This window comes from Neophocaena asiaeorientalis, unplaced genomic scaffold (genome assembly GCF_003031525.2).
Source record: "Neophocaena asiaeorientalis asiaeorientalis breed wild unplaced genomic scaffold, Neophocaena_asiaeorientalis_V1.1 scaffold134, whole genome shotgun sequence".
Classification (NCBI taxonomy): Eukaryota; Metazoa; Chordata; class Mammalia; order Artiodactyla; family Phocoenidae; genus Neophocaena; species Neophocaena asiaeorientalis.
The window spans coordinates 5,188,560-5,206,612 of record NW_020185339.1 but is presented as its reverse complement, the minus strand read 5'-3'; the positions used below and the strand labels follow the sequence as shown (position 1 = coordinate 5,206,612).

General features: G+C 36.5%; 1 protein-coding gene across 2 annotated transcripts in view; it reads left to right on the top strand.

The window, feature by feature from the left end:
• The window catches only part of SYT1 (synaptotagmin 1), a 534,924-nt gene that overhangs the window by 366,668 nt on the left and 150,203 nt on the right, over positions 1-18,053 (top strand). For both annotated transcript variants that reach the window (XM_024736769.1, XM_024736770.1), the window contains one exon: positions 17,325-17,509. In XM_024736769.1, coding sequence (XP_024592537.1) covers positions 17,325-17,509 — 185 coding nt within the window. The remainder of the gene's footprint in view (positions 1-17,324; positions 17,510-18,053) is intronic.

Sequence of the window (18,053 nt, the reverse complement as noted above, 5' to 3'; positions counted from 1 at the left end):
CTCAGAAAGATTTAGAAATACTTATTTTTCCCACAGGAATTCCCAGCCAGAAAGCAAAACTTGCTGAGTCTAACTGGCAAAAAGATTCTTCTTTGTTCTAATGTAACTGTTCCTTATTTCCCATGGCCTTGAATAAATTCAAATGCAGCGGTTGTTTTGCTAAAACTCAGAGTAGAACCTCTCATTTACCTACTATTGTTCTGCTGCATTTACTTCGTTCTGATCAATTTCAGTCACGCTCTCTTGGTTGCTTTGAAATTGGCAGGTATTCTAAATGAATATCTTGTCAGGACTGGTGGAAGTAAATAAGCAGTCAGAGAAAAAGGCTATTTCATTGAACTGCAAAGAAAAACAATCTTAAAGACTTTGTTCTTATTCTCCTGCCTTTAATAACGCACAGTCATAATACTATAGAAACCTTCTGAGAAGAAATTTTTATTGGTGGCTTTACTTCACCTACATGCGCACCAAAATGCCTTCAGAAACTGATGCCGAAGGTGCTCCCTCAGAGGACCACAAATACAATAAAGTTCCGTTTGAGTGTAAGGCTACTTTAACAAGGCATTCAGATTTAATTAGGAGTTTGAGATTAACATATACACACTACTATATATAAAATAGATGATCAACAAGGGCCTACTGTATAGCATAGGGAAATATACTCAATATTTTGCAATAACCTATAAGAAAAAAGACTTTGAAAAAGAATATATGTATGTATAACTGAATCATTTTGCTGTATAGCAGAAATTAACATTGCAAATAAACTATACTTCAAAAAAATAATTTTTTTTTTAATACGCAGGTTTCTCAAACAGGAATTAATATACTTTAAAACCATAGGCTTAAAACCCAGTCAGACAGTGTAAGTGATGGCCAGGCATCATTGCCAGCCAAGCTTCATTGCCTCTAAGATTTCATGAACTATGCCAGATCTGCTCTTTTTTAAAAAATTCTTTCAGTACATATCAATCCTTAAAATTAAGAGATTTCTACTTCTCTGCCCCCAATATTTTCAGTCTCTTCTGCTATACTCTGTTTATTTTTGCTAACTCTCCCTTCATAGAAAACAGGTCTTTAATTCTCTTATAGGTCCCACTGGCTAAGATTTAAATGTCTTCTTTACTTGATGCTGGATTAATGCCAAATTATCTATATTCCTTCCAACTTGTAGCAATTACACTGGGCCAATTTTCTTTTCCTTTAAGTTTTGACAGGCAAATAGAACCAGGGCTCTAGAGGAAACCCAGCAGGTTTCATATAGTTTATTGCTTGGGTCTAATCATTTTAAATATGTTACCAAGAAATACTTTCAGGATGAAAAATATTAAACTTTAGAACAGAATTTGATATATATTTATTTTATATAAAATTGGAAAGAGAACTAGCATTTATTAAATCTCATCTATCTGCCAAGTGTCAGATGTGTTACCTCATGGAATTCTCTCAATTATTATTCCCACTTCTCATGGAGAGAAATAAAGGCTCAAAGAAGAAAAAGACTCACTGCGCTTTAAACTCAGGGTTCTTTGACTCCAAACCTCTACTACCTTTTAGTATACCACGATGAGTTGAAGTAATATATAGAATTATAATTGATTTTCTATGAATTTACTGTTTGTTATTAAATTTCAAATTTATTAAAATTCACACAAAAACATTTACCTTTACTAAAAATCAAATTATATTGACATCATGCCAAAATAACTGCTCTATGAGGAAAATTAATCCAAATCTATTCCCTTCTAGAAAGGTAAAACTCTTAGGTGTTGCTTTAGAACAATAACCAAATAATAATTATGTTTCAGCCATTTTAGAAACTTATTTTCCATTACTGTATATTAATTATGATTCTGATCAGTTGTGTTAACAAGACTTTTTCTCCTTATACTTTGCGCTTTTTTCCAAGAAGTCTATTTCGTTTTATGCCATAGTTGGACTTTTGCCTAGAAAATTACAAAATCACTTAAAACGAACAGTATTTATCCCGTCTTTCTGAAGGAAAATACTTCTAACTCCAACCTCATGACTCTCCCCTAATATTTTTCCAGCCGTAGGTGTCAGCATCTGCTGTTGTAAAATCTTTGGTGTTGATTGGGGGAGACTGGGGTGAGGGCTAGAGCAAAGATCACTTTTTACATTAAACATTACATAATCATTCCACATGTCCAATTACACAGGTGACTGGAACCTTACAAAACAATCTACCTCCTTAAGCTCATCTTAATCATTTTCACGTTTGTGTTCTTGAGATTCTACCTGAGAGTCTCACCCTTTCAATCCCTAAATAAGGCACCTGACACACTTCTCACCAGGTAGGAACCTGGTGGTGACAAATGCTTTCTCTGCGTCCTTATGAGCACTGCTGAAGCTGAGATAGGTCTCAACTCTTCTTCTCCTGGAAATGTATGCAAGCCTCAGACCACTTACAACCTCCCCTCCCTGTTTCACCATTTAGATGACTGCTCAGAGACGATCAGAAAAAGTGCCAAAGAACGTATCACCCCAAATGGCTTCCCCAAACTCCTTACTGTATTCTTCCCTCTCTTGACTCCCCCACATTATCATATATGCGTAAAGCAGCCCACAGAGGCGGTAGAGTGAATGGAAAAGAGAAAACCAAGGCAGAAGGCAGCACCATGTGCTTCAAGAAGGACCGGGAGTGATGTTAGGAACCCTGGGTTCAAGGAGGGAGCTGACCCAGGTCAACATAAACACAGGGTCACTTACTGCCCCTTTTGAAGTGTCCATAGAATGCGTCCTTAGTTTTCTTCCATTTGCATGGTAGGACTTCAAAGAGCACTGATTGACGAAATGACTTACTACAATCAGTTGCCGCTTTTAAGTCAGCGAGCTATCCTCTGAGGTTAGTGGAATGCTTTCTCAGTAGGAGATAGCGCTCTCCATTCTTTTTTTTTCCCCTCAAGATCCTTCTTCTGATAACCTGTTTTATGTTGAGTGCTCTGCTATTTTCTTCCTTTCTGTCCATCAATATTTAATTTAAAGTAAACATCTTTTTCAGAGATAATAGTTTGACCTTTAGTCAAAAAGATTTACCCACATCAGTTCACTGAATTCTCCATTTTTTATTATTTCATTTAAAATCATTAAGATGAACTTCAAATATAAAATTTTTTATTACTTGAAAGGCATTTGCCTCAGTATGTTAAGAAATGGATCTACTATCCTTTTCCAAAGAATATTAGGAGGCCACTAGTCTAGTAAGACAGTTCTATTTCTTCCAAGCAATATCTGGATTTAGTGATCCTCCAAGCATACATGTTAACATTACAATATCTGTGCAGCAACCGGGTTCTTGACTTCGATGGTTACGTATAAGTAAAATACTGGGGGAAAAAACAGCTATCCCTTCCATTAAGTTTCATAGCTTTCAATCTTTAAAGAAAATCCTCTATTTCACTATTTTACTAAATCATATTCAAATGTAAACTTCAGCTACTGTTTCAATCCTAGTCAAAACCACCAAAAGAAAACTATAGGCTCCTAACTTAATTTTCTTGAAAATGAGCAAAGACAGCAGAAAATAAAGGTTTTCTGTAAATGAATATGACATTGGAATGATTTAAATAGCAAAGAACCAAAAATTGTGATCCTAGATAAGTTTAAATCCCAACACCGTTGATTGATTTGAAACAGGAATTATCAGAAATTGGATTAGTAGAAAGAGCTTGATGTTCAAAAGACTGAGCTCAAGATTGGGCCATGGTTTTTTTCCCAGAATCTTAGGACAGTCATTATTTTTGGTACTTTAGATTTACCATCTGTGAATGAGGATATTATCTAAATGAAATAATAAACCCAACTATTTTATAAATTATTCAATGGAAACAAATGGTATAAAATCAAAGTTGGTTCTTAATAAAATTTGATCATTATAACTTAAATGTGTATGTAAATAGTCACTGAACAATAAATGTTGAATTCAAGATAGCTTTTCAGTCTCTTATAATACTTGGCCAATTTTTAAGGAGGAAAAAAAACAGCATCAAGAGCATGTTGTTATTAATGCATAAGCACCATGAAACGGAGAGTGTGTTCAAGCAAAATCTACCATTTTGCCAGTAGAAAGAGTAAAATCTTTCCACTAATATCTTTACTGCTTAATAAAAAGGTTTACCTCAGGAAGTGTTAGCTGGGCTGAAAACTTACTGAAAATACGAAGCAGTACATGTTTATTTCCATTAATACAAACTTAATATTATTCTAATGCTGCTTGCATTATTTGAATAACATAAACAGTCGTTGGCCAGTGCAACTCTGAGGGACAATTATTTATGTTCCCCCAAAGCGTGACCTATTCATTCTATTATTTATCCATGAATAGCTTGATGACTACCAAAATGCTTTGCATTTCAGTTTTTAAACAGCAATCTTTATTTTAGAATGTTACCCTGACATTCAGATATATTGTTAGGGCAGAACACTTTGAGCATACTGGGAACTGTACAGTACATACACAATTGCTTGTATTTCATCTTTTATCCACGTAACTTTCAGAACTTGTTTTTTCTTCCAAGTTTTAAGCATTTTCAAGTTGTGAAATTTCATCGGAATTGCTGGCAAATAATACTGACATTTAAAACTTTCCTTCATGTTATCTACCATTCTAAGCACTCTGCATGTCATAAATTTACATATCGCAAGTCAGAGTTTATATCATTATCTCCTTGCTTCACCCACCTCCCCTGTTACAGAGGGTGAAACTGAGGTTCAGAAAGTTTAAATAACTTGATCAAATTGATTTAGCAATTTAAGTGGCAGAACTTGGAGTCAAGATCCATGATCCTTATTATATCTGATGTTGCCCTGTTACGATTATCAATAATATTTTTTGACAAATGATTTTCTTTGACTTGGCATAAACAATTAAAACTTATTTCAGTTAAGAGAAGCCTGACAGTAATATACAAATATGTTCACAAAACTAAACTCTTCTTAGAAGTGATATAATTAGTGAATATTTGCTCATCTGTCAATGTGGACACGAGAGAATGCCACAATATATAAGAAGAACATGAAAATTTAACCCCAAAGACTTAGGTCTGATCTCAACTCTAAAAGGAATCACATTACAGGAACCATAGTTCAGATCCTCAGTGCTCTGATCTGTAAAATGGAGATTATGGTATCCACTTTAGCTACTCTACAATTTGGCTTTTAGGGTCAAATCAGTTGAGGTAATGTGAAAGGGTGTCATAAAATGAAAGAACTATATAAATGAGAAATTGAATTAGGAAATACTGCAGGGGCTGGATATAAGAAAGGAAAAGGCATATCAGCATTACTAGTACGATTTTAATCGAATCTTTTAAGGAGACGTATGACATAAAAATCATTTAGAAAAAATAATTGACAGAAAAAAATAAGCCAGTTTACTGCCTTTTCCATAGTCTATCTGGAATAAAAAATAAGGGATGCTTGCACAGATTTTCTAAATAATCTGGAAAAGTTGATGTATGTATGAAGGTTTATCATGATTTAATCTGTAGTATTTTTTTTTAAGTGTACATTTTAGTTTCAACAAGGTGTCTAAGGAACCAGGCCCTGTGTGTAAACAGTATCTGAAGAAGGCTGTCTCTGCCTCTAATTATACTTTCATTTATTCAATAAGCATTTACTTAAGACTTACCCTTGTACCCAACCCAACTGATACTTCATAGAAGGCAAAGGAAAGGAAGATATCAGTATCCCTCTTCAGATAGCCTCCTCATGTAGAAGAGACAAATCACAAAGCTACTAGAAAACAAGGATCAATACGCGATAATACAAGTCAGAAGGCATAAATGAATGTGGATGAGAGACAACGCAAAGGGCTCCTGCGTGGTATTACTCAGGTAGACATTTGGAGGAAGTCCATTCGGAGTCATTCAAAGGAAGAAATAACTGAGTTTGACAAAGAGAAGAGAATAAAAGGAATTCTACATTCTTAGTGGAGATCTGTGAGAATCTACAAAGACCAACAAGATGTGCAGGGCCTTGAGGTCACATGCCCACTGCTGCGGTGCTCAGAAGCACAAGCTCTAAACAAGAGAGAAATAATATTTAACAGGAAAAACAAAAAATAAAGAAAAAGTCACCATATACAAGATTGACCAGCATAGGGAGACCCCGTCAAAAGCAAGAACAGGAAATAAATCAAGGATCTTGGGAGCTGTAAACTAAAAATGAAAGTTCACATCCAAGAACCAGGAAACAAAAAAAAAGAAATGATGCTACAGATTGTGAATTGGACACATAAAATTGCCAAGGAGAGAAACAGACTGAGATAAACAGAGAAAACAACAGTTGGAAAGGAAAATTCGTAAGTGTGGGTCTGTAGCAGCAGCAATCCGTTGGATCATCAAGGAAAAGTGTCCCGTGGATAGCTAGACAAGTGAGCGGCTTTGTTTTCACTGTTGTCCGCCTGTCACTTTGTATAGTGATGAAATTAATGAACCTGACTCTTCCCTTTCATGACTGGAAAGACTCGAATGTCCTGCCCTTCTTCGCTCATGCACGGCAACCACACAGTTCTCCTGTCAGTACAATCAAATCTCTCCAAGTTACAGGGAATTCTGAAAACGCATCGTTTGCTCCTAGAATAATAAACAGGAAATACAGGGGAGAAAAATCCTTCCAAAAAGCAGGTAATGAAACCAAATGGCCTTTTTGTTTGTCTGTTTCTTCTGTTACAAAAGAGCATAGGGAAGCAGGGAATATATCTGCGCATTTACCTGACATTCTTTTATCATAATTGGATTTCATCCTAATAACATTAAATTGCTTAGTAAAGAAACAGGTAGACTCTCAACTATTGAATTATTCCAAAGTTAACAACGGGTGCCATATTCAATGCTTGGAAAAGTCTCTTTTTTCTTGGCCATCTTTGCCAAAAACAGACAACACATTAAAGACCTAGTTGACCAAATTCAAAGCATCAAAAGAAAACCAAATACTAATTGGATCAGAATCCAAGAGATGCTTAATTTGAAGCCTTAGCAAACAAAAGTCAAGAAGAAAGTTAGCTTCCGCTCTGGGAAGAAAAAACCCGAGACATAATTTTTCTTAGTTTTGAACTGAGAAATCAAAACTCGAGAGAGACATGCTACAAATGTTACAGGATAAATGGATTTCCCTTTAACCACAAAATTGTGTCGTCCACAGCATGATTGAAAACTGTTACAAATTTCCAAGAGCTTCAGCACTGATTAGCGAGTGAATTGCCTTCATCTCTGCCAACTTACCTGGCATCCCTCTATGTTTACCAACACACTTCTCCCTGGAGGCTGCAGAGAGCAAGCTCCTGAGTCAACTCTGGAGCCTCATCTAAATCCTCTGAAAGCTGTGAGGGGAGCTTATCTCTCTGCCTGAAGACCCAATGGCATTTTCCATGTCAAGTTTCAGACATTCCAATATTGTGAAGATATGGATGACTTGGCCTTATCGTTGAAAGCAGACGATTATTACAGACATTTTATAAAATTAATTATTTGGTTAATACCTGTGCTGTGCAGATAAAATGGCCTTCAGTCGACTAATTTTTGTTACCGAGACTGATCCTTGCATTCAGCCAGAAACATCAATAACCGTAGTAAGTTATTCAGCAGGGACTGTCAGTTTGCTCAATAGAGCAACACATACTGAAATCAGATCAACGGATAGAGGTTCTGGTAAAAAGGTATCAATGTATAGGCTGTGATTTTGTGCATATCAAAGCAGTGTATCTTACTGAAGTCTTTTTATGTGTTAACTTTATTAAATTTTTTTTAACTTTATTAAATTTTAAGGTTTTTAAAAATAATTCTAAACTAGTGCTCATGGGACAAGTAGAATAAGATTGCTGTGACGATATAGAATTAGAATCTAACAAAAGGCCCCATTTAATTTGGCATTTAACATGCTATCTGGTATTGTTCACAACTGCTGCATGTCTGTTAATCAAATCTGACCAACTGGACTGGAAGCTGATTAAGAAAATTGTTTCAAACTTCACTATTCCTCCAATGTGTCGAGCATAAGCATGTTAAATAGACATTCAAATGGATGAATGAATGAGCGAGCCGCTCTCCTACATTATTTTTTACGCACTCCATCCACCTTAAAAAGCCACGAGTAGCTGACTCAAGTCAATGACTTGGATCATTTTTATAGCATATTTATACAGACACATCTTCCAGTTTGCTTTCTGTCAGGGGCTCATATTGAAAAACTGAACAGAACTACATTAGAGGAAATGTGAAATGTGTTCTTAAGAAGGTAATTCTGAAGGGTATTCAGGGAAGGCCACGTGTGTTTACCTCAAAGAAATGTCTTTCCATTTACTATGATAAAAAAATCTAATGTAGATTTTCATAAGCCCGTGTCTTATTGAGAGCTTTGTTTAGCAAGGTTGTCACTGGGTGATAAGTTAGATTAAAAGGAGTCTAAAACCCAAAGGAAAGGAAGGAGAAAGGAAAAAAGGGAAGGAGGGAGACAGATAGGCAGGAGGGGAGGGAGTCAGGAAGGGAAGGAGGGAAGAAAAGAACTGGAGTCCCCAAAACACTATTTTCACTGTGTACCAAGCAAGGATTCAAAGCTCACCTCAAGACTCACCTCCTCCATGAAGCCTTCCTTGAACTCTAGGACCTTTTATCTTGCTCTTCTCTAACCTGCTACCTGCCGAGCCCACCTACTCCACTGAATTCTGTGTTTAACTCTGTATTGCCTCCTGTCTCCTGTAGTTTATTCCTGGGAGTTAGTCTTCATAATCTCCTAGATAAAGGGGCCCATCTTCTCTGGGTTCTGTTTCCCCACCACCCCCAGCATAGAATAAGCACACAGCAGACTGCCCAGAAGAAATAAGTGAAAGGTTAAATGACCAAATAAAGACTACATTTTCCCTAACTCACTAATCTTGAATTTTACTCTGATGCTCTCAGAAAGGAGTTTTTACTTCAGAATCCAATGGTCTTCTAGACCTAGGGAACTGTAATCTCCACAAGAGTACCACACACTCCCAATTGTGTGGAAATTTAAACAAACACACACATACACACATTTTCCCATCAAGAGCCCATAGCTTTTGTCATATTCTAAAAAGAGCATACAATTCAAAGGGGGCTTAGAACTACCATTCTAAATAGTGAAGAAAAATAAGTTTAATACCCAGAAGCCAAGAATGCATGGTCTTTGAAGCCATTTCGGTCTATAATGAGAAATTCTTCATTCTGACCTTTGACTGGTTGGTTTAATCTTAAGCCATATTCTGAATTACTTCATACACTATTTCAAATCTTGCATTTAACAGTCTGTCTCCAGAGGTGGTTAATGAGTATTAATCCACATATTTGCAGAACTTTTTTTTTCTATTTGCATTCCGTAATTTAGAAAACGCTTTAAAATGCAAGGCTTATTTTCTTTTTTTTTTCTTTTTGTTGCCAATTTTTGAAAAATCATTATCCTTGTCTGTTTTTTAATAATTATTTATAAACAGTCTAAAAGCAAAGCTCTGACATACAGATTATTTTTCCTACTGGTTAAGAGCAAAATTATTGTTTTTCTATTGTATTCTGCATCTTGCATCAACGTATAATGATCTAGAAAGATGGACTGTATGGGGTAAAACTGGAAGTTGGCAAAAATCTTCAGTAAATGTAAGAATTAAGTTTTTATATAAATTATTCATAAAATGAATTACACATACCTTAGTGCAGTGGTGAGGCACTCATATGACAAACAGAGAGACATCAAAGGTAGAAAATGCTTGAAGATATTGCTGAATTTTTGCAGTGGCCATAGCAATGATATTACCTGTGTATCTTGAGGCTCTTGGCTCACATAATAAGAACTGATATAAAAGTACAAGCTTACATTTCTCAGAGAGGAAAATATGGCTCATCTTGTGAAAGAGTTATGAATTTAAGGTTGTTTCTTAATATGATAGATGGGAATGACATGGAAAGATAATGCAGAGCTGCTCCAGAAAGTGAAATCAAGGCAGAAAGACAAAAAAACAGTAAGTTTTGTCCTCGATTAAACCTTGAACCCAATGAGTAAATCCACCAAAGTTTGCCAGCCTAGGAGACTGCAGTAGCTAACTGGGAATGAGGAAGGAGAGGATCAGAGCCGAGGACATGGGATTGAGTAGCTGACCCACAGAAGACACACGTGGGAGGGTGGTGGGCCTCAGAGACTGTCCACTTCTCTCCTACTTGAGCTCAAGAATGTGGGGATGTGGGTTTCTTTCAAGCCATTTACTGAGCACCATTAAGCAGACAGTACCGAGTCAGGTATTTCAGAGAGGGGAAAGAAAAGTCTCTTTGGAGGTGAGAGCTCAGAATTAAAAGAGCTTGAGCAGGCCTCCCCTCAGCCATAGGGCACTTTGTGTAAATCAGAAAAAGCTCTTCTCGCCAACTGCTCGTTCTGTAGGTCTGAGGCACAACGCATGTCTGATGAGTAGATTTCAGATCTGGGAGCATAAGGTTGACACACATGACTGCTATCAGTAATGCTAAAATTTTCCCTTTTATAAACGTACTCTCTGAAATACTCTTGTTCTTGGTGAGACTTTTATCTTTGATTTCACCATATATTAAGGAAAAGGATATTTCTTGCTCTATTAAAGAAAAGGATATTTGGAGTGTCTACTTTTTCTTTACATATATGTCAGGGCCCCTTAAGTAAATAATCTAAGAAATTTATTTACTGCCAAACTCCCTGGGGGGGGGGGGGGGAGGGAGGGAAAGAGGGTTTTTGGGGGGGGGGGCGGTGAGGCAGGAAATGAGGCTTTTCAGTTTGAGAGGTACATCTTTATTGTAGGAAGAATATTTACTTGCTGAGTTCATCAATAAACATACCCCTGGAGTTCTAAATTTGTCCACAGGGGCGTGTTAAGCCATGTAGTTTCTACCTGAAAATGTACTATGTTATGTTGTGAGTACTGAGCTTGGCAAATACGAAAAGTTACTTTTTTAAAAAAGTAAATTAGACCTAGATTTAATACCTGGGAAGTCGATAGAAAGCTTCATGATTGCAGAAACCATGCTTAGCACTGTATCCCAGACCGGAGAAAAATGCCTGACACACAGTAGATGCTCCATAAATATGTGTTCGATTAAATAATTACTTTTTTAAACTGCCGACTTCCCATGAAAGAACAGCCTCTCTTGATAAGGGAAAACAGTTGTTTGGGTTTTTTCCAACAGAAGACCAGCTAATGAAAATTTATTTCTAACTGGTTCCAAATTAATTTTATTGTGTTTGCATTAAACATCCGTGCTTCATGTCATGAATAATCTACAAAGAGCTGAGTTTTAAATCAGCAAGAAGTGAATTTCATGTGTAGGAAGGAGTTTATTAAATACCTTTTATACATTTTTTACAGGTTTGTCTTTTTATTTTTACATTATATGTCGTTTTTATGCCAGTCTAACAAACCACCCAATGTATTATACCACATAGTCCCCATTTCCCACTGGGTGGGAGGGGGAAATTTTAGCAAATATATGCAATATTTTTATTTAAAAATCTGTCAACACTCAGTGAGACTTGTGTTGAGCCTTGAAAAGTAAGTATTATTTAAATGACTAAAGAGGAAGAAGAAAAGCCATTTCAAAAAAGAAGGAATCTGCTTTAGAAAAACATGGGGGTAGAACTGAGCAAAGTACAATGAGTTGCCCTGTCTGACGGGACTACAGGTGGTATAGGAGAACAGTGAGAAAGAAAGGTGGATAGGTGGGGTGGGCCAAACACAGAGGACTGTGAAAGCTATGCACAAAATGACTGAAAAGTATGTATGAGAAAAGCTGTGCTCATAAACAACAAGGTCCTGCTGTGTAGCACAGGGAACTACATTCAATACCTTGTGATAAACCATAATGGAAAAGAATACGAAAAAGAATGATATATATGTATAACTGAATCACTTTGCTGTACAGCAGAAATTAACAGAACATTGTAATTCAACTATACTTCAATAAAATTTTCTAAAAAAGAAAGTTTTGTTCAATGACAATGGATGGGTAAAATGGAGAGAAGAGATAACTGATGGGAAGGGAGATCAGATGGGAGGTAATGTCAGGCCCAAACCTTCCAAGTCAAATAGATGTTAAAAAAAAAAAAAAACATAAAATGTATCAAAGAAATTACAAGACTTGCCAATCAGTTGGAAACGGGAATTAGAATTTCCACGTGGTTCCAATGTCTAAGGCAGGAAATTATAAAAGCACTGACAGAAGCCACATAGCTGGCTTGAGAACTGGTTTGAGAAGATGATGAAAGATTCATAGGGAACATTTCCTAGACAGTTGGGAACACAGTTCTAGAGAACAGAGGAAGGGACAGTAACTGACCTACAGTTTAAGGCATGGGAAAGGATGTGCTTATTAACGAGGGAATGTGAAGATGAGCACAGAGCTAAGCGCCTTGAATAACAACTCCATCTGACACTGGGGATTGGGAAAGGAAAGAGAAGAAAATGTCCGAGCCACAGAAGGAGGTGCTGGTAAGGGTAGTAGAAACAAAAGCAGAAGAAATTTTCAAGAAGGAATACATGATCAAGACTTTTTCATACCACTGACAATGCAGTTTGGGTTTAGCCAGAAGAAAACCATTGGTTATCTCTGAGAGACTCTTGAGTGCACTGTTAGTGTCATGAAAATGGTTGCAGAAGGCATAGATAAAAACAGTGAATAAGAAGAAAAGATCACCACATATACAGAAATAGCCCACATTAATATTCCAATTGCATACTCATCTATATGCAGCATATGTTATAAATCTCTTGAGGTCTGCTTTGTCTCTATTGAGCTTCCTATTGCTGCTGTAATTACTTACTACAAAATCACTGGCTTAAAACTGCACAAATTTATATTTGGAGGTCAGAAGTCCAAAATGTGTTTAATTGAGCTAAAATCACATTGTCAGCAAGGCTGATTCCTTCTTTCTTCCCAACTTTAGTGATAGGTAATTAACAAATAACATTGTATAAGTTTAAGTTGTACAACATGATGATTTGATATACGTATATATTGTGAAATGATTACAACAATAAGGTCATTTAACATACCTATCACCTCACATAATTACCATTTTGTGTGTATGTGGTAAGAACATTTAAGATCTCTCTAAGCAAATTTTAAGTATACAATACAGTATTGTTAACTACAGTTACCATGCTGTACGTCAGACACCCAGAACTTATTCATCTCATAATTGAAAGTTTGTACCCTTTGACCAACATCTCCCCATTTCCCCTACCCACCCCCAGCCCCAGGTAACCACCGTTCTACTCTTTGTTTCTATGAGTTCCAACTTCTTAGGTTCCACATTTCACTGACATCACAGAGTATTTGTCTGTATGAATTATGTCTCTAACTTCTCATTTAGCCTGATGCCCTCAAGGGTCATCCATGTTGTCTCAAATGACAGAAGGAATCTTTTTTATGGATGAATAATATTCTATTTTCTTTATCCATCTATTTTCTTTATCCATTTATCCATTGATGGACACTTAGGTTACTTGTATATCTTGACTATTGTGAATAAAGCTGCAGTGAACATGGTGGTGCAGATATCTCTTCAAGAGAGTGATTTTTTGTTTCCTTCAATAAATACCCAGAATGGGATTGCTGGACCACGTGGTAGTTCTACTTTTAATTTTTTTGAGAAAACTCCATAGTTTGTTTTTTTTTTTTTTTTTTATAATGACTATGTGAACTAATTCTTCCCGTTGCGGAGCACAGGCTCCGGACGCTCAGGCTCAGCGGCCGTGGCTCACGGGCCCAGCCGCTCGGCGGCATGCGGGATCCTCCCGGACCGGGGCACGAACTCGCGTCCCCTGCATCAGCAGGCGGACTCCCAACCACTGCGCCACCAGGGAAACCCTGAACTAATTCTTTTGAAGCTGTAGGAGAGAATCCCTTTCCTTGTGTTTTCCAGCTTCTAAAGGTCACCTACCTTCTTTGGTTCATGGTCCCTTCCTCCATCTTCAAAATCAGAAGCACAGAATCCTCAAATCGCTCTGATTCTGAAACTCCTGCCTGCCTCTTTCACTGAGAAGGACCACAGTGAATACACTGGGTTCATCTGGATAACCTAGGATAAACTCGCCATCTCAAGATCCTTAATCACATTTGTAAAGTCCTTTCTGCTATGTAAGGTCACATAGTCACAGGTTCCAGGGATCAGAATGTGGACATTTTTGAGGACTCACTATTCTGTGTACCACAAAATCTAAGTTAAAACATCAGAAGCAGAATTGACTTTGACTTAATTCTTATGCATCGGTTTACCTTCAGGTTAAATGATATGTGAGATTAATTCATTAACTAGAAGATGAAAATAACATTTTTAATGGAGAGCTTTTACATTAGTCTATTATTTTCTGTTGAAAGGTCCTTAAGTTAAATGCTAAAATTCATGTTATAAAATTCCATTTAATGATAGTTGGGTAGCAATAACAATAAGCTGATAGCTTTCTGCCAGTAGCAGTATTTTGATGAGCCTATTTTTGATTGAAACTATATTTTATATTTAAATAAAATAAAGAAATCACTCTTAGCAGCATCTTTTGCTGTTATTTTCTCCATTTTTTTCAAAAGTAAAATGTCCTATTAAATAGGCTTCACAGCCCCACAAGGACTTTTCCTTTGTATACATGTATAATATGCATATTTTTAACCTAATGATGTAAAAATATATTTCAGTTTCTCCTACTATTCAATCTGTAGTTTTTCCTTTATAAAATTGAAGGGATAATGAACAAAACTTCTGTGAAGATTACATGAGATTTAATGTATGTAAAGCCGTAGCACAGCTGCTGGCCCGTAATAAGTAGGTCTTCAATAAATTTTTAGCGTAATCCAAAATATATTTCACGAGATTTGCTCACTAATATTGAAACTTATTTCTATAAATGCTACAAAGTAATAATACTGTGGGTGGTGTTTCTGACTAAACTTACAAAATTCTCGAAATTTAGTTGCCCTACGAAATAAGATTGTTAGCACGAAAATTCAATTTAAATAACTGCATTTAATTTAAAATGGTGGTTTATAATTAACTATTCAGTCCAGTTTTCATTGGGGTACACAAAATGATAGCATTAAGGCTTTTTAAAAATTCCATCTAAAGGTACCAGTAAGTTGTGAGGAAATTTTTGCTAATTTCATATATTCAAAGTTAAAATTAAGCTATTCAGAAGATCAGCTGGAAGCGAATCTAGAAGACAGCAGCACTATAGGAAATAGAAGTCAAAAATAAAAGTTTTTTTCAGTGATTATAATTCACCTTCAAGTTGCACTATTTCAAATTTCTTCCTGTAATCCTATGTTCCTATCTCTTTACCTCCTTTAAATAATGTTCCTGTGCTGTCACTGTCTATTTTCTTTTTGTTAAGTTGTCAAATGATCTCTGTCTTGCCCTGTGTAATTTAAGAGACTTTTATGTAGCTCTCTGAGAGACTATCACGCAAGTCCAACTAGGAGAATAATTTACGAGGTTCAAAATGAAGGGTCATTATTCTACTGTCTCACCCGCGGTGAATACACAGGCTCTCTCCTTCACGCCTGGCAGGGTTTTAACTAGATCAAAAGAGGTAGAAGCTTTTAAATGAAGTATTGTGAATGCTATCATTGGTTACATAATCTCCCTTTACATTTTTTTAAAAATATGATTGCTTAATGAGATTAGAGACCTATAAGAAAGCATGTCTTTGGGTATGGGCTTATCTGTAACTTTCACACAAATCTTTCTTTGGCTGAAAACACAATTTCAGCAGTTATGGTTTTATATGTCCTTAGGGTAACATCTAGTCATCTTTCATAAGCTAGAATAATATGCATAGTAAGTCTTCCTCACTATGAAGCTAAATGCAAAAGGAGCCAAGAGAGTGGATTTTCTCAGGTTTGAAGTTAATTTTTCGGTGTTTTTACGTCATCAAAGTACTCCTACTTGTGTTCAGCAATTGTAGATACTAATGATGTTTATGTAGCTAGAAGAAAATAGCACTTTTTCTTACCATTTCAGTAACTAATGTCTTTTTTGATTACAACAGGCAAATCTAATTACTGCTTCTTGTGATTAATCTCAATAGTTGAATGACTTTCTAGGCAAACTGAAATCCTCCATGTTTCCATGAGACCTGATTTTTTTATAAGCACATGTGTAGGGGATGCCAAATGAGAAAATAAGAGTTACTTTTAGTAGCTGGACAACGTGTCATAGAAAAAAATGCTTGAGTGTCTTTATTTGTGTATGCTTTATTAAACAGACCCTGTGAATCTGAAGTCTATGCTCTTATCTAAAAATTCTCTCTTCCTCCTCTCAATTTCTTAGCATATCCATCAAACTCCTCTCAGTGTATTCACCTCTTTCTTTTTATATATTTATTGATGTGCATTTTTTATGCCCCCATAGGTACTCTGAGCTGTGTCACCCACAGTACTTAGCCCTATGCCTCGAATATTTTTTTTTTAAATATTAATTGAATTCTTGCTGTGTGCTAGATGCCATTCTAAGATTTTTAGTCTATTAACCTTGAAAAGAGATGAAACGGGTACCACTATTATCTTCATTTTATAGAGAGGGAAACAGCAATGCAACACATGTAATCTGGCCAGTTACGAAGCCTGTAAGTGGCCAAGCCTGAATCTAAGCCTGGGTTTATAACCGCTGCCCTACCTCCAGAGACCCTGCATGGGTAAATCTCCCCATGATCGACTTTCAGAGCACCAAGTCCTTCTTCCTAATCTTCACTACTTTTAGGACTTTACATTTGTCTTTCTGTTGTTTTGATTAATATCTACCCCTTCCACTGTGCCCAGGGCATATTAATAGAACCTATAGTATTTGATAGGTGAGTAATAGCAGCTAATATTAAGTTTTTGCCATGTGCCAGGTACTGCATCTTATTTTAATATTCAGAAAGACTATCAGATACCCACCAATTTGCCTCCACTTTAGAGATGAGGATACTGAGACAGAGAGAGGTTAGGCAACTTGCCCAAGGTCACACAGCTAGTAAAATGGTGGAGCCAGGGCTTGAACTCAAAGGCCAGACTCCAGAGGTAAGCTCTGAAGAAATGAAGGAGTGGATCGTTGAAAATCTAGCTTGGAGGGGCAGGGAAAGCTGTAGGGAGGAGATGACATTTGGCATGCCTGGAAGGGCGAGGGGGAAAAGATAGAAACACTCTAGGCTGGGGAAACCACATGGATAAAGCAGTGTGCCTAGAGCTCAATGAATACGAATGAATGAGTGAACAGCTATCTTTACAGCCCATGAATTTAAAGGTTTTGCAGATGTAAATGCTTTATTACTAATAGTCTCTGCATTTTTTTTCTTTCAGTGCCACCGTGGGCCTTAATTGCCATAGCCATAGTCGCAGTCCTTTTAGTCCTGACGTGCTGCTTTTGTATCTGTAAGAAATGCTTGTTCAAAAAGAAAAACAAAAAGAAGGGAAAGGAAAAGGGAGGGAAGAATGCCATTAACATGAAAGATGTGAAAGACTTAGGGAAGACCATGAAAGATCAGGTAATGTATTCATTCCATGTTTCTTCTTATTTTATCAAAAATTTAAGAATAGACAGTTTATTAGTTTATGCCAGATAAATATAGAAATAAACAATATCTGGACACTTGTCATAGTTTTAGAAATGCTTTGCAGTCCTTTCAGTCATTACTCAACATCCCAAAGTACAATGGAAACGTGTGGTTAGGGTTTTCCAGTCTCCTAAGCACATAGACCAGGGAAGGGCATCCATGACCATCAAGGCCAAATTGGTAGGCCCAGCGTATTGGAATGATACCTGAACATTTGTATTACATCTGTTTAGCCTCTCTTAATTGTGCCTAGAGCTAGAGAAACAGAATAAAGAGTATCTGTTCTTCCTCTTGGGCGGGACATCTTTTTATCATCATCACTGTTCATAATCACTATTAAATACTGAGTCTTATAGCTATTTATCACACTTGAAAGCTACCATCCCTATACAAACATCCAGCTCAGTTATGAGCACTCAGGAATAATGAGTTATACAAGGCAAGTGAGAGAAGTATGAGCTGGTTCTAAAGAATG